The sequence below is a fragment of the Camelus bactrianus genome, chromosome 19 (assembly GCF_048773025.1).
Source record: "Camelus bactrianus isolate YW-2024 breed Bactrian camel chromosome 19, ASM4877302v1, whole genome shotgun sequence".
Lineage (NCBI taxonomy): Eukaryota > Metazoa > Chordata > Mammalia > Artiodactyla > Camelidae > Camelus > Camelus bactrianus.
This window is the reverse complement of record NC_133557.1, coordinates 8,958,161-8,985,163: the sequence shown is the minus strand read 5'-3', so window position 1 is coordinate 8,985,163 and position 27,003 is coordinate 8,958,161. Positions and strand designations below refer to the sequence as shown.

Sequence of the window (27,003 nt, the reverse complement as noted above, 5' to 3'; positions counted from 1 at the left end):
AAATCTGCCCTGGAGGCTGGAGTGTTGTCAAAACCAATAGTATTGGCTGCTCTGGGGATACAGGAACTCACAGGTTTTGGAAACAGTGTTACTAGCCTTACAGTAATTGTTACTAACAATACAATAATTCTGCTGTGAGCCCATTTTACAGATGGGAAAACTGCAGAGCAGAGAGAGTGGGGTGAGTCGAGGAGGAAGGGTTTGAAGCCAGGCCTCTGGAGTCCATTCTTGGTTTCATTAGTCTTCTCTCATCCCACAAGTCCAAGGGGAACTTAGTGTTGCCCCTCAGTAGGGGACAAGATACTGTCCCTGGCATTGGCTCCCTCTCAGAACCCAGAGGTTAGGTGACTTGTCCAACATCATATCTGGTAAAAGACGCAACCTAAGTTCAAGGCCAGATCGGCCTGCCCTATACCTTCACACATCCTTTTGGTCTGTCTCTTGAGGAAAGAAAAACTTTTTGCCTCCTTTGTTAATGAACCAGACCCCATCATCCTTCACAGCCCAGCGCAAGGGTGCCTTCTTCTGTGAAGGCCTCTGATTTTCCCGTGCCCTTCTCTCCACCTGTCAATCATCTAAGCCTGTGTCACACTCTCACCTGTGTCCTCGGGCCTACCTTTTCCACAGCAGTAAAGCCTGGTGGTTAAGGGCCGCGGCTTTGGAATTAGGCAGTTGGGGATTCAACTCTTGGTCCTGCCTTTTACTTGGTGTATGTCTCCAGGCAAAGCCCTTCTCTGCGCCAAGCCTCAGTATCTTCCTTCATGAAGTGGGGTAACTGTGGCACCTTTGGGTTGTTGTCAAACTATGTGGGGTAGTGCACACAGGGCTGACATAAAGCCGGTGCTCAGATAATGGCAGCTGCTGTCATCACTAGCAGAAGCTAAAGAACTGGTCCAGGCCTTGAGGATCTCAGGTGCTCACTATGGAGGGTAATTGGCCCTTAACGAACTTCCTAGTGCAGCCCGCACAGGGTGGGGAAAATGCAGGGGGGCATTCCCTCTATACCCTGTGCCCCCTCCCCACATACACACCTGTGTTTTGTTCTGCCTTCTTAGAGCCTTTGCTGGAAGAACCTGAAGCTGTAGAGCCCTTGAGAACGATGCCTCCCTGTGGCCGAGTGAGAACCTGCCTTGGGAGGAAGGTAGATGGGGGAGGAAGGCTGTCTAATCTCTGTTTCACAGGTTCACCCAGCTATTTGCTGAGGACCTACTATGTGTCAGGCACTGTGCCGGGGGCTCAAGGTACAAGGGTAAAGAGCACAAACCCCCCGCTTCATGGAGCTTATAATCTAGTGGAGGGACAATGGAAACAAACATAAGAATATATAACACATCAGACGGAGGTAAGACAGAAAATAAAGCAGGACAAAGAGATAAAGTGGTGGGTGGGGCTAGGTCCTGCGCAGCTCTTCAGGCTTTAGTAAAAAGTTTCTAGGGGTAACGGGGAGGTCCTGAGAACTTTAAAGGAAGAGAGTGATGGACGTGAGACCTGTGTGTGAACAGACTGTGAGGGGCAAGGGCAAGAGCAGAGGGGGACCAATGAGGAAGTCACTGCAGTTGTTGATACGAGAGGTGATGGAGGATGGGCCCAGGGGATCATAGGGCAGGGGTGACAAGTGGCTGGATTTGGGATGCGTTTGCAGCAGAACCTGGAGGACTTGCTGAGGGACTGGGCATGGAATGAAGCATGAGGTTGCTGAGAGAGAGGTGCAGGCTGCCAAGAGAGGAGCTTGCGCAGAATGGGACCTAGGCTGGACCCTAGAAGTCAACATTGTTTTCTGCTCTGCTTCCCTGGCCTGGCCTGAGAAGAGAGTGGACCTAGAAGTGGGGGACAGGAGGCCACAGCCACAGCCCATGACAAGGGGGCAGAGCCCATTTTAAAGAAGGAAGATCTCCTTTTATTTGGCTCTGGGAGGGAGAAGTCCTGACAGCAGTTCCCTGTGAAAGTGCAGTGCTTAGGGTAGAGGAAGCAGCAGGGAACCCACGTTTCTGTGCTGACTTTTCCCAGTGAGCACCGAGTCAGCTTTAAGGAGTTCCTGGTGGGGATGGGCACACTTTGCACCACTGATGGGTATGGAAAGGGTGCCCCAGCTCAGTAGGGCACTTTGGCAATGCCACTCAAAGCCATAAACACGTGCCCAGCTCCACCCCACGTGTCTGTTTCCTCCCATGGCCATCTCCTGAGGAAGCAACCAGATGTGCTGCAAGCTGTCCCTACAGGACTGGCATGTTGTGGTTTGAGGCCACACGGGAACAACACACGTCCCAAGGTAGACCAGTTTAAAATGAACACTTTAGGGCATCATCGTGATGGCTAACTTACATTTTTCACTCAATGAAAAATTTTGGCTACCTTTCCATTAGGACATGTCCCATGTGTTGCAATTTATCTTTGGCCCAGCCTATTTAATGCCAGGAAGATCCCTCACTTGCCAACCAACTTTGGGGATGATTCCAAATGCCTCAGTTGAGAATGACTGCCCTGAATTCAGAAACCCCAGCACCTGTGGCTGAGTAACCCCCCTATTTTTATTTTCAAAATCTATGTAATATGAAAGCCTATGTGTGAGGCCACCAAGAACAAAAAATCAGGGCTGAAACATCCTTATCCAGGCTTGAACCAGATCAGTGTGACCCCTGGCTCTGTGGTTGGCAGTCCTTCTCACCTGTGGCTGGACGCTTGACTGGGCTGCACTGTGGTGGCTGCAACAATTAGATCAGCTGCCTTGCTCACTTCCTGTGGCTGGGAATCCAAAGAAGCTCCTGCAGACTCTTCTAGATGATGCAGGGTGTGAGCAGTGTCTTTATGATCTCTTCTGGTATGTACTAACCAACATAGGCAGGAACCCTGAAGGGGGCGGCGAGCCCATGTATACGGGGCATGGTGGTTAACAGCAGTGCCTCAGGGGCAGGCAGACCTTACTGCTCACCAGCTGTGTGACCTGGCCTACAGTTCTGTGCTGTAAAACGGGACTGAAGGCACTGAAGCACTTAGGATGGTTGCTGTCATCACGCAACTTCTTCAAAGCAACCCCTTAGAAAGTACAAAACTCCATTGTCCTCATTCTGGTTTTTAATGGTCAAGGTGACAGTACAGTTTCTGCAGACCCGCATTTAGTTTCATGTTTACCTCCACCTGCTGGAGGGCACGCTGTGGTGGATGCTGCCGCCCTGGCAGCCCCCTGCCACTCTGGGATTGGAAGCACCAAGCCATTCCTTTCTCAATACAGGTCCAGGTTGAAACCCAAAGCCCTTCCCCACTCTGGATGGTAGTGTTGGCTCGTGGCTCCTTGCAGGGGGTGAAGCAGCAAAGAGAAAGTGATCGGTGATGACTGCTCGGAAAGAGGACTGAGGCATGTTATAATTCAAAACCAGGAGATTGAGTCAGCGCTGATTCCAAGTTCTGGTTCATTTAACAGGGAGGTGGAAAGGCTTCCATCCAAGACCCCAGTGAGCCTCCTCTCCCAAACTGGCACACTTATTGCGGGGGGTGGGGGGAGGTCTTTGCCTAAGCTGGTGCAAGTCAGAACTCAGCAGAGAACCACAACAGAGTGGAGCCTTCACACCTAAGCCATACTCATGGTTACTCTAACTTCAGGCAGCAGAAGCCTCCTGCAGGTGCCAACACAGTGAAAAGAGCACTGGGAGCCCACCCTTCTTCACTATGTGACCTGCCATGCATCATCAGTGCTCAGTGATATTTTGATTCTGTTTCTCTTTCAGGCCATGATACCCTGACTGTGACCTCATCTGGATTGCCACTAGCTGTTTCCCAGTAAAAAGATGCCCTATCTCCTCCGAGGCAGATTTCTGCATGTGGAGTAAATAAAGCAAGGACAGAGCAGCCCGGATGATGAGGGGTGAAAGGGCTGGGGCAGGCAGGTATAGTTAGAATCTCAACTGGCTAAGGCCTGGGGAGCGTATATTTCCCAGGGTGTGAGCGAAAGGCGCACAGGGAAGTAATTATTTTCACCTGAAGGAGTTGAGCCTATAGCTCTGACCCCACACTTAGGGGACTCTTGTTGCTGCCCAGTTTTATCCATGTAAGGGATCCGCTCTTGTGGAAGCGAGTGGATGCAAAGTCGTCTTCTCTAAGTCCCCCACTCCCTCCCCTACAGAGGGGAGATCTTCCACTAGTCACCATGGGGGTGGCGGGCAGACGCATGTGGATGGGTGTTGTGTGCCCTATGTAATTTTTACGCAGAGGATGGAAGGAAGGCACCTCCCCACACACCCTAAACATAAATATGACTTTAAAGCAATTGAAGCCTGCACTGACTGTACAGCTGTTCCACTGTACAACATGCTGGTGACATTCCTTCAATTTTTTTGGTTATTTTTATTTTTTCTTTAAAGTCCATTGATCGTCACAAAAAACCAGGAAATGCAACTAAGGAGAAAACAAATGTCCAACTGAGATCTAAGAACCCAGAGCTACGGAGGAGGCGTGGCACTGGACTGCTGGGTGTGCGGGAGGGGGTGGAGGGGCGGTCCCCATGGGGCAGCTGGCCGCGGGAGACACAGGAGGGAGATGAGGTTGCCGGTAGGGCCGGGCGGTTATGTTAACCGTTGCACGATGACGGCGTTGAGCAGGTTGGCTTCCTTCAGGGTCTGGCTCTCATCAGCCAGCTCTTTGTTTGGGAAAGTAGTCATGAGGACAAAGCTGGTGGCAGCCATGGCTGGCCGGGCATCCACGATGAAGAGTCGGATATCGCTGATCCTGGTGGAGTGGGATTGAGCGGGGAGGTGCGTGAGCAGTGTCCTTCTCTGCTGGCCACGCTGCCCACGCTCTGCAGGCTGCCTCACATCCTCAAGTCCCCTCCCAGGCCCACCCTTCTTTACAGAGGCCAAAGCTCTCATTTGGAAGCACAGGGGCTCATGTCATTCCCTCCCACCCAAAACCCTTCACGAGTGCTCCCATTTTCCTTGGCATAAACACCAATCTCCTGACTAGGGTCCCAAGGCCTGTCTAATTTTATACCACCTCCTTCACCCATTCTCCTACCTCCCCACTTCTGTTCTTTATCATGCTCTGCTCCCTGCACACATTTGGGCTCCTCTTCCTACAGGCTTCTCTCTCTGCCTGATCCCTTTTCTGTAATCCTTATCAAACTTGTTTCACAACTAGCCTCACATGAAGCCTGTCTGCACTCGAGGACCGGTGAACCACTCCCTGGGCCCTGCATGTGGCTTCTGGTTTGTATGGCCTATGACTGATGTAACTGAGACACTGCTATTCTAGAAAAAGGAGCTGCTAAATATCTTCACTGGCAACAGTCCGGCCCTGCTATCTGTGCCTCAGTTTCCTCGTCTTTACATGGGAGAGGCACGCTTGCTTTGATCCAGCCCAGATGATCTGAGATAGTAGAACAGGTATTCTAGAATTCTCAAAGTTCAGACCTAGACGAGACCTTAGTAGCCCAGTGGTTTTCAGAGGCCACTTGTGGGGAGAGAGGTAGAGGAGGCCAGGTGGGTGGGATGCTGGCACTGTGTCCTCTCTCCCCTCCATCAACCACAGCAGTTCAAATTTTATGTGTTCTGCACTTGGGCTTAACATGAAATTCCTTTCAACAGATAGTTTGGTGGCTAAAAAAAGAAACCCCTGAGGAATCCAATCCCATAATCAGACTTAGATACTGGGAATGAGCCCCACCGGAGGCAAGTGAGCAGTCACTGGCCACACAATGGAAGAGTGGGGACCAAACCAGAGGCTTCACTTACATACCTGCCCATCCCACTGCCTCCTTTGGGGAAAGCATGGAGTGCCTGCTGGTGTTTAGGAGGAAGAACTGCTCCCTGCTTCTCACCCACTTGTGGGAGTTTTGAGGACCCTCCCAGAATAACCTAGGTCACGTAACTCCCAGTACCTGTGGCTGTGGTTAAACTTCTGCACCAGCCTCCCGCCGTCGGCAAGCCGTATTTGGATGTTTGTGGTAGGCTGTGACTCATCGATTGAGATAGAAGAGCTAGCTTTGGCTTCATTTTCTGCCTGTTGGGCTGGAGAGCTGGTATTCAACACCTGGGGGGAAGTGCTGAGGAGAGAGGATTGCATCAGGCTTGAATGGAAACAAGGCCCCAAGAAGAAGAAATAGGATTTCTGAAATCCTTTGAAAGACTTTTACTGAGCATTCATTTCATCTGGCACTCTGCTTGTTGCTGCTGATAGAAGGAGTGACCAAGACACAATCTCTGCCCTCATGTAACTTACAGCTAGGGCAGAATGCACCTCCAACCCCGAGTTACTACCTGCTCCCCAACTCCTGGAGTTGGGCAAATCACCAACACTCTTCTTCCTTGGTGTTCACAACTGAACAAGGGCTTGAAGGGAGGAAAGCAGTATGGACTATGGCCTGGGCTGGGAGACACTGGGACCTGAGGGCTGGAGGACCCAATGGGCCAAATGAGTTTTAGTCTTAATGAGAGAGGCCAAGGGCAGAATGGGGAGGGGGCATTCCAGGTCTGCAGCTGAGGCAGGCTTGACACAGCCTGGCAACTGACCGTTGTAATGTAAGGGACAAGTCCAGACCCTTTTCCTTTGATGGAATTTTCAGGCCTGCATGCCCTAGTGCAACCTCACTCTTGTGAGCATCTCATAATCAGCTGTCAGCTATCAGGAGGTGGCAGAGATTTCCAGGAGGCCAATTAAGTGCCTGGTACTGCAGGGAGTAATTATACAATATGAACAGGACATGGTGCCTGCTGCCGTTTAAGAGCTCAAATCTTGGAATGAGACGGACCAAGGTTTGAATTCACCCACTAATTACGGTGGTGTTGGGCTAGTTATTTAAGTTCCCTGAGTTTCAGTGAGGGTAGTAATGAGGTTCTTTAACAAGAGTTAAGGCTACCTGCCTTGCTCAGATTTTGTGAGGATTAAAGAGAACTACATAAAGCACTCAGGGTGGCTGACAAACACAAAAAGCAAACGAACTCCTAATTCTCTGCAGCAGTTTGGAGGCTTCATCTCTCTCCTATAAACCATCTTTGTGTTCACTCTCAGCCTTTCTCTTAGCAGATGCCCTGGCCTAGACCTTTGCAGAGTACAGAGGCCATCAGGTGAGAGCTCCCTCACTTCCTCCCAAAGCCTCTAATTAGATCACTTCCTACACCTCACTCCTCCCTCTGATCTTTACAACCTAAAAAGGGTATTTGTAGCAAATCCAATTCAAAGTGCTTTCCTAGTGGTTTCCCTGGGACCCCAATCCCTTGATATATCTCCAGGAATATTTTGGTAATGTCATATATTATACCAGCAGCATCACAGGCCACTAACATATTAAAGGTCTTAAGAGATCATGCAGTTAAGGCAAACTTATTTGACCACCAAGTCCTTTTTTCATGTTACACTTAACCTCCTGCAGATCATTTCATGGAACACAGTTCGTGAGATGCTGTCACAGAACATATAATTAGCAAGGAAGAACCAAAAAGTGAACTCACTCTTTTCTGTGCATGTGAAAAATGTGGGCTTAAAAGAATTACAAAGTGGAGCTCAGAAGAGAACCCTGGCCACATTTACTGGCTGGGAAAGGAGCTTCTTCTATGTATCAGCCTCAGAGCATGTGGGCCCAAATGTGAGCTGAGACACAGATAAATTATACCACCACAGGCTGGAAGAGATGCTTGGACATAGTGGGAAGTTAAATGTTACAGCTGTAAATGCCTAAGATCTTCTTTGTCTATTCATTAGTCTTATGGGCATTAGGTCAACTCTCTATTTAGACTCTAGGCAGCCTATCCCTCAACTGTTTATAACAATCCAAGTACATGACAGGTACTCACTGAGGCTACTGGCTGCCAGAAAGGCCTGAATGAGAAAGAAGCTGAGTCACCTGACTGCTCATTTTGTAGTAGGACTAAATTGGGCACTAAGGTGCTTTCTGCCACAATGATGAGTCCTAAGACCCTGCCACCGGCTTTACAAAGATGACCACCACAGAAAGCATGGTGGGCAGCTGAAGCTCAGCCCTCGCAGCAGTGACACCCCCACCGTCACTGCACTACTGGTGTTTGCTACTCAAAATCAAATAAATGCAGTCTTCCCAATCTTCAGATTAGTTTCCACCCAAGCAAATGCAAAACCTAAAACAAAAGTTTCATACAACTGAAAAAACTTTTTCAAATTTTTGAACTGAGAACAATCTATTCTTTCACTTTATTTTTCCAGATAATTAAAGAAAAAACCCAGGATTTACTGATTTTTGAGGCAAACTTGAGAAAATTTTCCTAAACTTTTGCCTTCCTGATCATTTTAGTTAACAAAATGACAATGAAAAATATAGCAAAATTTATTGAAAAAATTTAAAAAGCTGTCCATCTGGTTTAGATTGAAAAGCTAAAGTCCCACCTCTCTTAGCTATATAAAACTTTTTTTTTAGCTCATTTTTCATAAAAAGCCAGAAATGAAATAAAATCAAAATGGAACTGGCAATGAACATTTATTTAGCTGGCAAATCACATCCCATTACCAAGCCCTGTCATGACTTGCTATTCATCCCCCACACTAATGAAGAATTTATTCCCATCCTGCTAAAACAGACCCTTAAAAATATTTAATTTTTGAGATGTGGAATCTCACACACATAAAAGAATTAGACTTTCTAAAAGCAGAAGCATTTTCTGTTAGTAACATAAAACCAGACAAACTCAAACTGCATGGTGTTCTGAGCCTTCCCTGTAACTGCTGGTGGGTGAAAAAAGGATACATGTTTGGAGGGCAATCTGACATCATCTTAAAAGTATGAAGATCTTTTGAAGCAGCAATTTTACTTCTAGCTCAACATTGAGGAGTATACAAAGATTTAATTAGAGATATTCACTGTAATGCTGCACATAACACTATTTATAATACTGCTTCTAATGTTTAATGGCAGGGACTGGTTAAATTATGGCACATATATAGGACAGAAAATTATGTTAGCATTAGAGACAATATTGTAGAAATACATTTATTGATACGGAATGGAAGGCGTAATACACTGACCAGGCCAAACAGCAGGTGATAGAACAGCATGTTTACTTACATGCGCACATACACAAGACATCTATGTACATTCATTAAGACTTAGAAGGATATTTCCCAGATCCTAACTGGATATATCTGGCTGTTAGGTTTAGGGATAGTTTTTATTTTCTATCTGTATTGTCTATTTTTTTTTTTTAAGATAAATTCTTCATTTTAACAAGAAAAGAAAAAAATTATCTGGTGCTCCACAAAGCTTACCACAGCTGACAGGGAAGTCACAGATGGACCATTCTGGGAACAGCTGTCTCGGACGAACCCATAGGCCCCACTGTGGTAGCTAAAGTGATGTGAGCAGGGTGGACTTAACTATTTTGGCTCTGGTAAATCACAATCTATTTGTCTCTAATGTTCTGAGCTATGACCCTTGCTCCTGATGAGGCATGAATGGCCAGCAGGGAGGTAGGGGATTCTAGAAGAGGGCCAGCCAGAAGCTCAAAGAGCACAGCTGTTGGCAGACCATGCTCTGATTCCTGTGGATGGTGGTGAGGTGAGCAAGGGTAATGCCTAGCTCAAGAGCTGCCAGAGCCAGGTCAGAGAGGGTGTCTTGCTGTGCAGGAGTGTTGGAAGGAATGCCAATCAGAAGGCCTGGTTCTAGTCCTGGCTCCACCACATATCAGTCATGCACCCAAGGGTAACCCTTAAAGTCCAAAAGCTTTAGCTTTCCCTTTGCAAAACAAGGATTGTACTGGTAGGGAGGGTCACTATACTCCGAGTGCCTCTCATGGGCACAGATCCCTCTGAAGAAAATTGACCAAGTGACCCCATGACCATGGCCAAAGCTGAGTGGGCCCCTGAGAGAAGGCTGCCTGCCTATGGGTTGGTCAAGGATCTGGTGAGAGAACCCTGCCTACCAGAGCAATAGTAACCATCAACCAATCAGGTCCTATCAGGGGTTTGAATGAAAGATGGAGATAGTGGCAGAGGACACAAAGCAAAAAAAGTCACAGGGAGTGACAGAGTGTCAGGCAGGGCCAAAGAAGCAGAGATAAGAGCTACCATAATGGTAGAGCAGCAGCCTGCACAGGGGCAACGATAGCCCTGGGCTTCCCTGGATCCTGGACAATGCTGCTGCGAGGCTGGCTGAGCAGAATAGTCCAAGACTCCTTACTCCCTCTGAAGCCCCATTTCAGGTGACCTGAATGTGTGTGTCTGTTTCAGCTTTAAAGCCATCAAGGAGATCACCCCTGCCCTGAACACCCTAAATTACTGACTCAAAGCAGCACTTTACTGCTTACACTGACTGCTCACCGTGGGGGCAGTGCTCTACGTGCTCCTCCCAACAGTAACTGAGAGGGTAAGGACTCTTAGTCCCACTTTTAGTTGAGCAAACTGAAGCTGTAAAGTCCAAGCTGGAAAGTAGAGATTTAAACTCCAGTCTGTTAATGCCAAAGCCCATGTTCTCAATACTCTTCCTTTCATAAAAATAAAATTTGAAGTACTTCATAATAAACAGTAAAGAGCTATATAAAGTGAGCAATACACAAGGTCCGCTGTGCCTGGAAGGAGTGACCCACACAGTCCCGCTCCCACCTGTGTGTCTCCTTACCTGCCCAGTTTCTGACCCTCGCCAGTGAAGGCTTTGAAGGCTCCCTTGGGCTTCACGAAGTCCTCATCCCGATGGTCCTCCATGTCCAAGTTCACCTGCCCACCATGAGCTAACCTCCGCAGCTCTGCTGGCACCTCTCTGAGGGAGAAAAGGCAATGCTGGGGCCCACATACAGCAGGATGGGGATGACATTGATGGGTGCAAAGGGAGAAGGAACTTCTCAGCTCCAACAGTGAAAACTGCTGGGCCTCCACAGGAAGTCAGCTACTCTAGTGGCTACCTGTCTGCCTCCACCTTCTCTCATACCTGTTCAGAGTCATAGCAGAGACCTGTATCTTATTTTATGACTTGGCTCTGTCATAGGCCCAAAGGGGAAAGTAGAGACACAGGGTTTTTGGAAAAGATCTGTGAATCTGTATTTGAACTGTGCTAAATCTGATTAAAATTCTAAACTTCTTAAATAAAAAACTTTTGATCAGCTTCTTTCCCATCTGCCATCTCACTCAGTGATATGGAACCTGGAGAAGGGTTTTTCTGCTCACCCTCTGCGGATAGACTCCAGAAACTGGGCATTGGATGGGTCTTGGTAGCTTCTGAGTTCACCATTGTCCAGGCTGAATCCACTCTTCCAGAGTTTCAACACTACATGGACCTGTGACAACAGGAGGTAAGCAGTCCATACATTGTCAGGAACCTGGCAAGCACACCAGTGTGAACCTGCAAATTAGCGAGTTTTTACTATTTTACTGTGTTATTATTAAAACACACAGACAGACAAACATACACATACAAAAGGAGATCAATCAACAACCAACAAAATGAATATTAACCTAAAATAAGCAGGTGACATGGCACAGGTTGAGAGCATGAGCTTTGATTTAAGCAGACCTGGGTCTGCATCGTAATTTTGCCACTCACTAGCTAAGTGGCTCTGAGGCTTCCTTCTCTGTAGGGTTGCCAGTGTGCTCGGCACAAAGCTTGTGCTCAACTGAACTACTATGGCAAAAATTATATGTACTCTGCAGTCATTAAAAACAGTATGGACAATTTCTGTTAACAACTCCCTATACATATCCACAGAAAAGAGTCCAAAGAACTAAAAACCAACATTACCAGCTGCTGCCTCAGGAAGATAGGATTTTTATTTTTTCTTGCTTGACTTTATTTTAGGATAAACCCCCAAGTGATTAAAAACAAATACATTATGGAAACTAATGGTCACAAAAACTCAAAATTGTCTCTACGGTATGGTTACACTTATAGTAGGAGGGGACCCCTATGCATAGGACTGGACAATAGCAAGAAAAAATTTTAAAAGTCATGTTTCAGGCCTCCTTGGGTGGTCTGAATTCCAAGTTCTTTAGCCATGTCCACACTACCAGAGAACCTTGGAATCACTATCCCTCTGCCTGAGATCCATGGAATGCTCAGAAAACCCTTCCATTCATTCATCTGCTTTGCCCACCCTTTCTCATGAGCCCCTCCACTCCCCACCCAGCCAGATGAGAGATGCCTTTGATTCTCAAGTAAGCCTTTCTTTCCATTCACAAACCACAGCAAAGGTGCTCTTTTTTCCTTTTCAGAGGCTGCTGATTCACATGTAACATGGGACCAATTTCTTCTAAAAAATGATAAAACAGTCCACGAGTTTTCCTAGAAAAGTTATACGCACACTCACATCTTGGCCGGAATGCCGCCTCCTTTCTCCTGCCACGTAGGCAGACTCTTCCTCTGGTGCTGCTCCAAGGCGGTAGCCACCACCTGCAAATGGCTATAAAAGATAAGTTCATAAACCCGAGAAGTGGGTCAACAGCGATCAGGTTACTAAGATACAATGATGTTATCTCAAGCTCGTTAACTACTAGATGTACTTTCTCTGGGTAGCAAACTCAGAGCTACAGGGCCAGAAAATAAAGGTTGAAGAATTAAATGGCCAGGATTGGGGTGAAAACTAAAGGTGGGCAGGCAGGGGGCAGGGTGCTTGGCTAAAGGGAATGACTGTTACTAAGCTCTAGTTAATTATGACCATGTTGGAATCTAGGTGCAGAATAACACCAAAAAAATCAATTTTCTGATTTTTCCAAAGAAAACAGAAATCAAGATTCAACGTAAAACAGGTGGCTACTGATTCTATTAAAACAAAAATAAAGCAAAACACTAAGTCAAATTGGTCAGGCCAAATAAAACATGTCTGCAGGACCTGATCCAGACCACAGATCACAGGTTTGAAAACTTTGCCCCAAATCTTGATTTCATGTTAAAGGGTAAGAGAAACTGCACTGCTCTTCCACATACGAGAAGTGAGCAAATGAAAAACAAAAACAAATTTAGTCACTACTGGGGTGAGAAAGGCCTCCTTCCCTGCTCTGGAACCTCAGCCCTATGGACACAGACAACGACCCGCTATGCTCACTCTTGGTTTACTGGTCTCTCCAGGGCTCCTGGTCACTCGCTCCACGGCTACGGCTCCATGCTCCTTGGCACCTTTAAAGAGATCGTCCACCAGCTCGTTGGGACTTTTCTTCCTGGGAGGGCCAACAATCTGCTGTCCACTTCTCTCTGAGCCCCCAGCATAAAACCTGCGCAGAAAATACACATCTAATACCAAATACACTTAGAAAACATGACTAGAGCACGTGCCAGACTCTGGGCTAAGAGCCGAGCACACTGAAGCAAAGGGTACAAATGCTCATCTTTAAGGAACTCACTGTCTAGTTGGGGACATATGTAAAGAGGCAGGCAGGCATACTGAAGTCAGGGGTCAGTCAGGGGTGCTCTGGGAACACTGAACTGGGGAGGACAGTCAAGGGTTCCTAGAAGGGAATCTTCTGGGCTGAATCTTGAGGATAAAGTTTTTATCAGGAAAAGAAATCAGGGAAGGGCATTCCAGGCATGCATGACAGCATGTTAGCTCTGGAGAGGGTCCCAGCTGGGAATTATCCAGCCAGTGGTCAGCACCTTTCCAGGAGATGGTAACTACGGTCACAGTCAGAAGCAGCTACCACTAGCAGCCCTGGTGGCAGTGGTGTGGTTAGTACAGGCAGCTAGGCTCCAGTGTTGGCTCTGCCAGAGTGACCTGGGCAAGCCGGTGCATTGAGCTGTGCCTCATTTTCCTTCTTTGAAATGAGAGGAAAAGACCACATGCCCTACCTACCTGCTCCTTAAGTCAAGGCCGAGAGGTTCAAACCAGCGGATGTATGCAAAAGAACAAGCACAGAGTAATACACACATGTAAGGTAGTGTGATACAGAACCGAGAGCTCATCCAAGCCTCATCTCATCTTGCAACTTTTGTGACATAACACTGCGGGAACTGATGAGAGGGTACTGGAGAAAATCAGGGAAGCTCAAATACAAGCCCCAAGATACCCATACCAGGCTTTGCAATGGGCCAAACAAGGCTTGAGACTGTCAGCACTTCTTCTTCTTCTTTTTTTTTTTTTTTTACTGGGTTTGAAAACCTGCAGTCATGCAGCCTTGGCTAGCTGGCTCCTCCCCACTCCTATTCACAGCTGGGTCAACAGCAAACCCCTGAGTGGAGAGAACTGAGAACCTTCAAAATTGAGTCAGCCTTTTATTTCCTGACATTCCTCAGGGAATGCCCAAGGCCTTGGCAGGGACAACAGCACCGGTATCATTAGGTCTGAAATGCTAAGGGACCAAGGAAGTAACAGGGATGTGAAATAAAAGGTTGTTGGCTAGAGGATGTGACAGGATGGGAGAAGGAGGAGGAGGTCACTAAGGGACTGAACATTCACTTACTTGATGACATTCCCTTTCATTCAAGGTGTGTTAAAACACTGAAATTTACATTTGTTCCTGAATCTTCAGTGTATCTAAATAGAAGGCTCTGAGACAGTGTAAAGGTCACCATATGGATGAAAATGGAGAACAAGATATAGGTAATTTCTCAGCCAACTTCCCAAAGAGTGACCAAAATGCAGGTAATTGCATTTCCATAATGGTTACTATCCAATGTTCCTTAGGAATGTTTCACAGACTGAGGCAGATTCCACGGAAAACCAAAACCCATGAAATGAGGCTGTAGCCAGTTCATCTTTATTCATTTCAGGTAGAAAAGGTTTGCTCAATGGACTGTAAGATTTTTATTAACGGATCTCAAAGCCTTGGCTTACAAAGTAGGAACCTGTGATAAAGAATGCTATAAAAATATTCATGCCCTTGACCCGGTATTTTCATTTCTAGAAACTTTTCTAATAATCTGAAATGAAGTCAGAGAGTAATACACAGAGATGTTCACAGCACTGATATTTACAGTGGTAAAAAAAATGTTACTGATGTAAACATTGGACATTCCATATGATGGATTATTACAGTCACTGAAAACACTTACGAAGAATCTTAATGACATGAAGAAGTATTTAACATGTAGTATTAATTCTACAAAAGCAAGAAACAAAATTATCTGACCTTCATGATGTGAGAATACAATAGAAACTAAGTATGTTTATACACAGAATCAAGACTAAGTGGAAATATGCCAGAATATTAACTGTAGTTACCAAATGGTAGACGAGTGTTATGTTTTTTTCATTACACTATTCTGTGTTTTCCACAATGGACACTAATTTTATTACAACATTCCTAAAGGTTAAAAACAAACAAAAAATAGTACTGTGTCTATATATGGGGAGAATATACATTTGTAAGCCTTTATTTTGCTCATTATGTGAGGTATTGCTTTTTCAATTAAGAAGAAAAAGCTGGAAGGAAATACAACAAAAATACTGATACCTGGTTACCTTTGGGTTTTAGTATTATGAATGGCTTTTTTCTCTACTGACTTATTTCCCTTGCCCTAATGTTCTTGAATAAATACACGCTATTGTAACAACTAAAAATGAAACAAAACTGGGGGAGGGGAGTGTATAGGTCAGAGGTAGAGCTCATGCTTAGCATGCATGAAGTCCTGGGTTCAATCCCCAGTACCTCCACTGAAACAAAACAAAAAATGAAAACAAACCCAGAATACTCCAAAAGGAGAAAAAAAAATATTAAGAGGACAGGGATCACTTCTAAGCTACAGGGAATGGGAAACTGTTTCCAGTATGTGTGTGACTAGCCCACAGCAGTAATGGCTAATGGTAACCGAGCATGTTTATTCTTTTAGGTGATTTTTTTACACATTATCATGGACTTTTCTGGACTGTGCCCCTGAACAGACTCACCTCTGACCCTCTTCCTCCTCCTCGTCCTCGTCCTGGTCATGAATGAGGTCTCTGAAAGATGTCACCCTATTATCGCTGGAGACACAGAAAGGAGCAAAATGATCTCAAGGGGGAGTTAAAGAAAGGTGAGCCCCATCATTATAGCTGCTAAGAGTTCATTTTTTTGGTGGGGCAGGAAGAAGATCTCTTGGAAGAGGGTTAACCTCTCAAGTTTATGTGCAAAATAATGTGGCATTTATTTATTCCAGGTCAAACAGGACTGAGAGTACGTCAGCAAGTGTACCGTGAAGTAAAGGGGACTCCCGTTTAAGTTCTCCTGTCAGGGGGAGGGAACAGGGCAGGGTCTGTGCTACTTTAAAACCTACTGCTGGATTGTGGTTTATATCATCTGATTTTTAAATGCTGAGGGAATGCCTGTGTGCCAGGCACAGAACTGGATGCCAGGTCTATAAAATGATCAGGCATACTTCTCATCCTTTAGTTGCTTACAGGCTAGTGGCACTTTGGCCAGGAAACCATCCATTAAATACTGTGCAATAGGGGCTGTGACAGAGGGAAGCACATGGGATGTGACAGCACAGAGTCTCTTGTTCTGGGTGAGGGTGGGGGGACGTCAGGAAAGTCTTCCCAGAAAAGCGCAACATTTGGACCAAGCGCTGAAGAACTGGTGGCGGATGGTCAATCAGGTGGCTAAAGGATGGGGGTGTGAGGTGGTGCTGGTGGGGAAAGGAGCTGTTTACTCCAGTTCAGTATTGAAGATTTATTTCAAAGAGACACTCAGAGGACAGAAAACATTCTGAGGTTCCACCAACCAGAAATGAGAGGACACAGAGTAATCGATGTAGCAAGTACATTCCTGCTTGACTTAGCTGAGAGCAACCCCCTGGGCATTCCTTGATGCTCCACACAACACAGCTCAAAAGGATGCAAGTGATAAGATCCATATTAGTGCCCTAAAAGGCTAATTCCACTCATTAATCCTCCCAGGGGAGTTTTCCAGATGCTCAGCTTAGCAGCTATGGAAAAAAAATCCTCTATCTCTCCACTTTTCAACATCTTCAAATACACATGTGCATACTTGTTTGAGCAAACCACTTGCTCTGGCTAAGGGTTTGACTCTTGCCCCTGAAGTTCTTACACCTAGACTCCTGACAGTATCCAACACAGGCTCTGGTGTCCACATACCTGGTTCTGATCCCAATTCAGCCTCCCACCCTGGGACCCGGGGCATGCGAATGGAGTTCTCTAAGCCTTCATCTTCTCAGGTAAAAATGGAGACAATCAGCACCAACCTCATGGTCTGGCTGTGAACAGTCAGGGTGCCAATGCACTGTGTAGCACATTTCAAGTACTGCTCTTGGGCAGTGGTTCTCAAAGTGCTGGTCCTTGGACCAGGAGCATCAGCATTACCTGTGAAACTGTGAGAAATGCAAATTCTCAGGACCCACCGTAGACTTCCTCAATCAGAAACTTCACAGGAGTGTCTAGTAATCTGGTTTCAAGGAGTTCTCCAAGAAATTCTGATGCATGCTCACATCTGAGAACCACTGCTCTCTCTGGAGTAATGCTCTGAGAGTTGGCTTGACTGTATGGGTGTCCTGGGGACATTACCAGTTTCAGAATACTTTGTCTTAATATCCTCCAAAAATTGGCAAAATATCTTAGAAATTTCAATTGTTCAGCATCAAAACCCTACCTCCCAGGTACCCTGAAGTGGCATCAAAGTCCTTGGTCAGATCACATTTCTGCAGTGACAGAAATGTGGTATCTGCACTGTCCAATATGGAAGCCACTAGTTACATGTGGCTATTGAGCATCTGAAATTCAGTAAGTGTGAATGAATAACTGAATGTTTGTTTTATTTAATTTTAATGATAAAACCACATCGGTGGCTACTGGCTATCATATTAGACTGCAGTTTCAGAGAATCAGACAATGATAGTCCCTGAAATTCTAAGAAAGTATAGTTTTGTTGGATGAAAGAAGAAAAAGGAAGAAACTAACAGTCAATCTCTCGCTCAACCCTGTGCTAGGCACGTGGGTCGGAGGTACTAGACAGTGAGGCAGCTAGCAAGCGGCAGCAGACGCAGCTATGGACAAACCCGAGCTTGAACTTGCCATACCAGCAAATGTGCTATCACCCTTTCTAAGACTTAGCATCCTGACCTGTGAAGTGGTGAGCGCCTTACCTACCTCCACGGTTACTGAGGTATAAGAGGACATATACGAGACTATCTGGCAGAGCTACACAGATAGTGGGCGCTCCTGAAATACTAGCCCTCCCACTTCCAGGAACTTACAATTTACATAGGGAGAAAAATACTAAGGTAATAAAAAATTATCAGGAGAAGAGTTCAAAACAACACAGGAGAGATGTCATAGAGCAGTATGTGGATATGGGCCGTGATGGAGATCTGAGGAACAGGACTGGCATGCTGCCTATGGGCTGGGGATGACCTGCTCAGTACAGAAGGTAGGGAGGGAGCTAAACCTGGAAGGACACAAAGGATCTGCACAGGTGGAAAGAAAGCAAGAGAATGGGCATATCCAGTCAGGTGAGATGCTCAAACAAAAGCAGAAGAACCAAGAATAAGATAGAGACACCAAAGAAATCAATTTGGCTGGAATAAAGACTTAAGAAATGAGGAAAAGGGGGTAAGATTAGGATGGCAGGTTCATGGCAAACTCTGGAAGATGCTGTAAGTCCACAGGGAGAGGCATTCTGGCTGAGAGCTGAATGCTGGAAGCAGCAACAGATCTGCATTTAAATCCTTGTTTTACTAGCGTGTGATCTTGGGAAGATGCCCAGCCTCGATGCCTTCATCTGTAAAATGGGAACAACAGCAGTACCCACCTCATAGGGTTGGAGCGAGGATTTAAAAGACGTATACATAAAAGCTTAACCCAGTGCCCGGCGCCTGGTAAGCGCTCAGTAAGTGACAGCTGTCAGTTATTACTGAGGAGCTGAGACTTTCTGCTATAGAAATGGTCAACCTTTTATGTCCCACAACCCTCTGAGAATCTGATAAAAGTTATGAATTTTCTTGCCAGAAAAGATATAACACATATACAAGTTCGTACCTACAATTTCAGGTAATTTATAGACCTTCTGACAGCCACTCCATAGATTCCTCCTAGGGGGCTCTGGGTCTCCATGTGAGGAACCCCTGTTCCAGAGCTAAAAGAGGAACTCACTCATTGGGCGCTGTGCCACAGCAGCAGTGACGACACGAAAGGGTATGCAAGACGGTGACAGTGGGGGGCGGGCAGGGAGAGCGCAACAGCAGGCAAAGTGTCCTGCAACAGTCAGGTCAAATGTGGGGGTGGGAAAGGCAGGCCCCACGTAGAATTCCTCTGAGGGGCGAGCACAAGCTTGGCTTCTCCTGAGAATGCAGTCAGCGTTTTCCTTCTGGACAAGGACAATGATGTAACAAACTGTGCCCTTCCTCTGTTTATTCCTTGGCTTCACCTAAGCCCAGTACCAAGACTGAGGCTTAACCAAAGCAAAAAAGCAAGACCTTTAGGCCTGCAAGTGTGTTCAGTTTTTTCACTCCCCTCAATCTTAATGTTAAACTGTTTCCTTGATTCTTTTACTTTCAAGTCTACTTCTTCACGTATGTACTTGTAGAATGGGACAGGGAACAAGTAAGAAAAGAACAGGGAAGATGAGAATGGATGCTAATAATGATAATAATAAAATGACAATAGCAGCTAACATGTTCTGTGTTCTAAGTGCTGTGTAAATATTAACTCATTTAATCTCCCATGTGGTAGGCATTACTATCGTTCCCATTTGACAGGTGAGGACAACTGAGGGACTGAGATGTTAGGTAACCTGCCCAGTCATAAAGCTCTAAAGTAGCAGAGCTGGGATTTGTACACAGGCAGTCAGGCTCCTAGCCCTAATAAATGACTGTCTTGATAAGACTTTGGATCCACCAGAGAAGACAGGTGTGAACATGTGACTGACATCAGAGACTAGGTTTCAACTTCTCTTCCTCTGTATTTCTCTAACATCCCAACAGTAATCTGGGGTGGCTGTGAAAGACAAACCCCAGGAAATCACCCTCCTCTATCATCTATTAGCAGCTGCAAGAAGTGCCCTTACTCAATCAACCAGGTCCCAGGCAGTAATATCCTGATGTGGCATCACTGACACCTCACCTCAACTATGAATAACTATTGCCTATTACCACCTTTCTCTGGGAATGGAAGTAGGGAAAGAAGTTAAGGAAGCTATGAGAGCTGGCGTTAGCATGTCTTCTTGAAAAGGAGGAAATGAAGGAGGAAATGTAATTTAAAGCTCAGATACCCTCAGAGAGAAACACAATTTACCACTTCAGCGGTAAAGAAACACTACATCTGTATTTTCAGGTTGAATTCAAACCCAAATAAATTGTTCTGGTGAAAATATATACCAGAGTAGAAACAAATTAGGCTACAGCAGAGAGGGGATTTGTAGTTCAGACAGCTTTACAGGAAGAGGCCCTGCCTATCTCCCAGAATACCTGCACTGTCCCACTGTGGGAACCTCAGAGCCAGGGTGGCTGGGACAGGGATGCAAATGGGATCACAAAGGTTAATATCCTTTCATAAAATAAGACAAGGTTTATTTTCTCTAAAGTCTCCTTGATAGGGCAATGGGCATCCTAAAATATCCAAAGAGCCTTTCTAAAGTCATCTGGCCTACCCTTTTACATTTACAGCATCTAAGTCCTTTGGTTTCTACTTAAAAATTTCCAGAGATGGAGAAGCAACTCCTCACATTTCACTTAAGAGACCCCCAAAGAACTTAAAAGCAGGTTCTGTGGTTTCCTCAGGGGATCAGAAACCACACTCAGTTAAGAATTATGCATATCTCTACAGGAAAGGAACGAGTCTTGCAAGCAACTCCTACCCACCAGGCAGTCTAACTTTCTCACTCAAACCCACTGCTCCACATTCCCAGGTCTGAACCTTCTGTCAAGTCAAGAATAGCTCATCACTGCTGGAAGCACATCAATGTAGCAATAATTGAAACTGGCCCTTACCTGGGGGCTGTGCCTCTGGACACTGAACTGGGGGTTGCCTGCGAAATGGTCACAATGTCTTCGTCCCCTCCATCCTCATAAAAGCTCGCTAGGGCGATCTGAAACAGAGAGGTAGTAACTTGGGATCTTTAAACACTTCATCTAACACATCTCCTTTGAACACAAAGGAGCAAAGACACAAAGATATGGGCCACACTTACAAGGCAGTCTGTATCTGGGGGCCACAGAATACAGACCAAAAGGTAACGGCCCAACTATTAGTTTTCATATCACCTGAAACATGTTCCACCTGCTGCAGGGAAAAGAAGGCAAGAAGGAAGGTTGGAATGGAGACACTCCTCATTCTCATTTTATTAGGAAATGCGCTCTAGAGTAAAAGCAGCGTACGTTTACTGATCACTTATTTACGTGCCACATTGTTCCGAGTACAATCTACCTGTGTTACTCATTTAATCCTTAAAGAACCCTTTGTAGTTAGTGTTATTATCATCTCATTTTATAGCTGATAGAGAAGTACAGAGAAGTTAAGAAACTGCCCAAAGTTACACAGCTGGTAAGGAGTCGAGCCAGGCTTGATCCCAGGCAGTCTGCTCAGGCCCTTACTCTTAGCTCTTAGGTGATACCCAGGAGTTGGGGACTCTGAGATTGGTCCAGATTTCTACTTTTACTTTCTCTCTGAGGCCGTTTCCTAATCTGTGCAACAGGAGCAAAACCTGCAAAACCCTGCAAAAATGATCTATTAACATTTATGCACCGTCATGTCTTAGCTGTATACATACAGAAAAGATAAAGGAGTCTTCTAGCCCTTTGTGATTGAATGTTTCATGGACTCAATACATTGGTATTTACTAATCACTTGGCACAAAGAAATGAGAGCAGTGAAGTCTACAGAGATGAAAAAGACATGGCTCCTGTCCTCCAGGTCGCCACCTCATAAGAGGCACTGAGTTGCTGTGGGACATAACCAGCCTCCTAGGAGTAGTGTTGCTTCATGGGACATAACCAGCCTGCTGGAACAGTGGGTCTTCGCAGGACACAGCAGGGCTGCTAGGAGGCAGTGCGCTGCCAGTAGGGGATTGGGGGGTTCTACATTCAAGTCTGGCCCTGCCAGGCAAGTCATGTCGCATGCAGGAGCCTGCTTCCCCACCTAGAGCATGAGGAGACTGGGACTGATGACCTGCCAACTGTAACTATAACCAACTATAAGTCTTTCAGGCAGAAGCTGCATTTTGTACTTCTGTCCAACACAGAGGCTTCACAGTGTGTCTGTACAGGCATGATGCTCTACCTAACTCTTTTAATTTGGGGAAGCATATAAATGGTGGAGTCAGCAAACCCAGTTCAAATCCTAACCCTGACTGTGTGACCTTGGGCCTATCACTTGCCCTCAGAGCTTCCAATTCCTCATCTATAGTATGGAGGTAGTTTTTACTTCAGTGTTGCTAGAATTAAACGAATCATCATCTGAAAAGTGCCTGGCATATAGTGGCTAAAAGCCTGGACTCTGGCATCAGACAACTGAGTTCTAATGCCATCTCTTCCACTTGGTAGCTCATGAGACCCTGAGCAAGTTACTTAACCTCTCTAAACCTCAGCTTCAAAATGCAAGGGTTACCTAACTTAAGACACATAAAGCAATTAGAACAGCACCTAGCTCATGGTAGGTACTCAATAAATATTCATCATCATCATCTACCTAAGATGTAGGCTAGCCAAGAGCATTTATGCAATTCTTTCTCCAATTACTGAGTGCCTGTTATGTGTCAGGCGTTGTTCTATGCACAGGGGATTCAACAGTTTACAAAAACCCTTGCCTCGTATAGGATTAATGTCTTAACGTCTTCTTAATTAATAAATATTTAAGTATTTAAAGTGTATTTAACAAGTGCCAGTGACCAAACGATAAACTCCACGAGACTCCAATTTTACAGATGAGCTACTTAAGAGAGATGAGTAGGCTCCAACCTTTCGCCATCACCCAGAGGGAGATTCTCCCAGCAATTAGGTAGGAGGGGGCGTGGGCCAACTCCCGGTTGGGCTTCTCCCTCCACCTGCGGCCGGGGCTGCGGAAATGGAAATGAACACGCACCTCGTCCCCAGCGCTGCTCCACCCGGGAGCTGGTCAGTCCGGCCCGCCGGGCCCGCAGCCGAGACTCGGCGCGGCAGCCACGCCCCCAGGCTCCCCCTGTCCACGCGGGTGGCGGCAATGCCCAAAGTCTCGCTGACTCAGGAGCCAAGTAGAAGGGGAAACTGAGGCTCGGCAGAGCAGGTCCGGGCCAGGGCTGGCCCGCGTTTTCGCCGCCCAGACCGAGCTGGAGACGCGTGGCAAGGGGCCCCAGGACCCTGAGGCCTGGGTCGGGCCGCGGCCCGGCGGGATGACTATGCGCTTCGGCCACCGCGGGCTTGAAGCGCCAGGGGTCCGCGCTCCGCAGCCCCCCGCCCGCCCGATGCAGTCCGCCTCGCGGCGCTTACCTGCAGGTCCCAGCCGGCCGACTCGAGGAAGAAGCGAGCACGGTCCTCCTCGGCGCCCGTCACCGCCACGAACTCCCTCAGCGCCTCCTGCCGCTCCGCCGCCATCTTCGCCCCGTGCGCTGCCCAAACTGCTCCGGGCGCCGCCGCACAGCCTCAGCCCAGCCACCGCGTTCCTCCTGCCGGTTGACCCGACTCAGCGGAGTGGAGCCCGTCCGCAGGCCCCGCCCCACGCGGTGCCTCACGCAAAGTCCTCCGTGCGGGAAACTCTGCCGCTCCGCGCCCTCTGGCGGCCAGAGCGCGGACCCGCAGTCTAATGGCAGGGATAGCAGCCAGGGGAGGATGAGAGGAGGGGCGGGTCTCCCACGTAAGTACCTGTGGAATGAAGAATCCCGAAACGAGTCAGGTTCACAATTATTCATGGAATCATTCCCTCACTTCATTAATTAATTAATCCGTTCATTTATTTACTTGTTCAAGTATTTATTAAGTGCTGTTAAGGGCCTGGTACTTTTTCCAGGGCTGAGGATCAGCAGCGAGCAAAACAAAGCCCCTGCCCTCTTGTTGCTCACATTTGAGGGGGGAAAAAACCGAAAGACCTTGAATAACAGGTCACTCCTGTCTCTCAACCCTTCCGTGGCCCCCCATCTCACTCTGTGTAAAAGACAAAGTCTCATGGCCTCTGTGAGGTCCATGAGCCAGCCCTCCATCTCACCTCCTGGGCTTCTCGTTGGCTACGTCTGATTCAGGCACAGTGCCCTTCTTGCTGTTCCTTGAATGCGCAGACATTTGCGTCAGAGCCTTTGCTGCCCCCTTTGCCTGGAACACTGTTCCCCTGCAGGTGGCAAGGTGCTCCCTCACTGTCTTCAGGCCTCTGCTCCCAGGGCCCCTTCTCAGACACAATCCCAGCTTGTAGGTCCTCAGCTACTTTGCCCTCTTGCCTCTTGCCACCATGCCTGGGATGCTTCTCTCTTCCACTTTCCCTTGTCCTGCTCATCCTTCCCTTCTCAGTTTAGATGTCCCCTTCTCAAGGAGGCCTTTGTACATCCCCAGGCTCTATCAGACAGTCCCCAGTGCCTGCCCTCTGACACCATGTAAGTGTTTGCCTTCCCCAAGAGCCATGATCCCTGTGACAGCAGGACTATGACTGTCTCCTGCACAAAATGGCTCAAGAGCACACGTCCTGGACTCAACCTGGGGTTGAAACCTAGATATTACTGCTTATGTGATCTTGGGCAGATTATACCTCTAAGCTTGTTTCCTAATGTGTAAAATGGAGCTCTTTAAAGTAGCTACCTCAAAGGGATGTGTGAGGATTCATATTGAGGCGGGAAGCCCCATAAAAAAACAGGCAGGGCCCCCAAGCAGGGCCACTACTCTCATGGCAGCACCATCCTGTTCCCTGGCCCAGAGGCTCTATCTCACTTTTTGCCTCTGAAATGGCTTACTTACCCCTAAGATTCTATTGGTTCCCTGAGCTCACTTCTGATTGGTTATTTCCTTCACTCCTGATTGGTTATTACTCTCACTTCTGATTGGTCCACTTCCCTAACTTCTGATTGGTCCATTTGTAGTACTTTATTTGCATGGAGCTCACTCCTGATTGGTTACTTCTCTCACTCCTGATTGGTCTATTTCTACAAAGCTTGTTCCTGGTTGGTCAACTTCTGTTATACTCTATTTGCATATGATGTTGCAAAGTGTAAAACTGGCAGCCTATAAAGGCCTGTGTCTAGAGAGCGGGTCCAGAGCTTCCAGTGGTAAGTTTTCTGATCCCGCTGGCGTTATTAAACCTGAGTTCTTTGACTCTTTGAGTGGTGGTTGCTCTGTTGTGCTGATTCAGGTTGCTGTCACAACTGAGCTGTAACACCAAGCTGTAACACATTTTTCTGCAGTGATGTGAACTACTGCGAGCACTGATTCACACTTAGTAAGCCCCAGCAAGTGTTAGCTGTCATTTTATCTCCCATGATCTGTAGTCACTGGCATTAAACAGCCACTTAATGTCTCTGCTGAATTAATGAAGGAGTGAATAAATGAAACCTTGAGTAGCTGCATATCCAGGTGAGAAATCTGTATAGAATGCAGAACTCTGGATAGGATTTAAAATTTGACAAGGATAAAGGGCAGGTACTTGGACCCTGTCGACTGAAGAAAAGGCACAACTTAAAAGTTGAGAATTATGTTTTATTCATCAGACATTCTGAAGAATTTAAGCCCAGGAGGCAGCATCTCAGGTAGCGCTAAGGGACTGCTCTGAAGAGGTAGGGGAGGATCCAGGATATGTGACTTTTTGCAACAAAGACTAGGTAGTGGGGAAGATCAAAAGATTATTTTTTTTTTAATTGAAATATTGTCAGTTTATGATGTGTTAATTTCTGGTATACAGCTTAGTAATTCAGTCATACATATAGATAGATAGATATTCCTTTTCATATTCTTCATTATAAGCTATTATAATATATTGAATATAGTCCCTGTGCTAAACAGTGGGACCTTGTTGTTTTATCTATTTTATCTATAGTACTTAGTATCTGTAAATCCTGAACGCCCAACTTATCCCTTCATCCTCCCTTTATTCCCCTGGTAACCATAAGTTTGTTTTCTATGTCTGTGAGTCTGTTATGTTTTGTAAATAAGTTCATTTGTGTCCGTTTTTTTTTTTTTTTAAGATTCCATGTATAAGTGATAGCATATGGTGTATTTCTTTCTCTTTCTAGCTCACTTCACTTAGTATGACAATCTCCAGGTCCATCCATGCTGCTGCAAATGGCATTATTTTGTTCTTTTTTATGGCTTAGTAGTATCTCATTTGTGTGTGTGTGTGTGTGTGTGTGTGTGTGTGTGTGTGTACACATCACAACTTCTTTATCCAGTCATCTGTCAATGGACTTTTAGATTGCTTTCATGTCTTGGCTATTGTAAATAGTGCTACTATGAACACTACGGTGCCTGTATGAAAGACTACTGTTAATAAAGAAAACCAGGTATCTCAAGTTAAGGAATTTAGCACTTCTCTATGTATAGGAAGAGTCTGGCTCATGGAAAACATTTGTTTGATATGCAAACTGGCCTTAGCTCTCTAGGGCCAGTTTCCTGTGCTTCCCATTCTGAGTCTCCTCAGGGGGCACCCTGGGGGTGGCTGCAGCGGCTGAGGGCTTGGCAGCAGGCGCCTTAGTTCCCTCAGGGCGCACCACTGGAGCAGCTACACTGTGATGTCTTGATGGCTGCAACATCCTCTGTTTACTGATAAAATGGCAAGCGATATTTTTCATTCGCAACCCCGGAGGAATGTTCAGCTGACTGTGAGATAGGACCTAATTTCAATAAATACAAATGTTTATTTTCCATAAAATAGCTGCCTTTGTGGCTGGGAGAAATGGTGACCCTGGGAACTGCAAACACGTGGTCTCCGGTGAGGTGGCTGCACCTCACTTATCTACCTGAGGATTGAAATACAGATCATTTTATTCCAATTACTTTCTCTTTTTTTTTCCTCCAGAGCACCCAGTATGTTCCTAACCACTACACCACCCTCTCTCTCTCTTTGGCCTGTAGGACAGTGCTTCCTTGTCTGGTTTCTGGAAGCCAGCTCTAGATGATCTGGAGGTATTTAGGCCTACAGTTTGATTAGAAGGGGATGTGAGGGTGTGAAGTTGAAACTACCTTTCCATAACACTTACCTAAATATCCTTAACAAAACTGGGTAGGGGTGGTGCTGAAGGCCCAGCTCCATTCCCCGCCCCCTT

The 27,003-nt window shown here is 46.4% G+C and overlaps 1 protein-coding gene across 4 annotated transcripts; it reads right to left on the bottom strand.

Annotated features, from left to right (window-relative positions):
• Positions 1–4,318: 4,318 nt before the first annotated feature.
• NSFL1C (NSFL1 cofactor) lies at positions 4,319–23,418 on the bottom strand. 4 transcript variants are annotated; one of them, XM_074347052.1, is made up of 10 exons: positions 23,258–23,418; positions 20,786–20,883; positions 17,048–17,173; positions 15,756–15,830; positions 12,981–13,146; positions 12,246–12,338; positions 11,110–11,219; positions 10,568–10,705; positions 5,867–6,031; positions 4,319–4,719 (listed from the first exon to the last, which is right to left on the bottom strand). In XM_074347052.1, exons 1-10 carry the CDS (start codon positions 23,360–23,362, stop codon positions 4,557–4,559), a joined length of 1,239 nt encoding a protein of 412 aa, XP_074203153.1. In that variant the 5' UTR covers positions 23,363–23,418; the 3' UTR covers positions 4,319–4,556. The 4 variants fall into 4 exon arrangements, with proteins under 4 accessions (XP_074203153.1, XP_010959241.2, XP_045377039.2 ...); XM_010960939.3 differs by lacking the exon at positions 17,048–17,173; XM_045521083.2 differs by lacking the exons at positions 15,756–15,830; positions 17,048–17,173.
• Between the last annotated feature and the right edge of the window lie 3,585 nt (positions 23,419–27,003).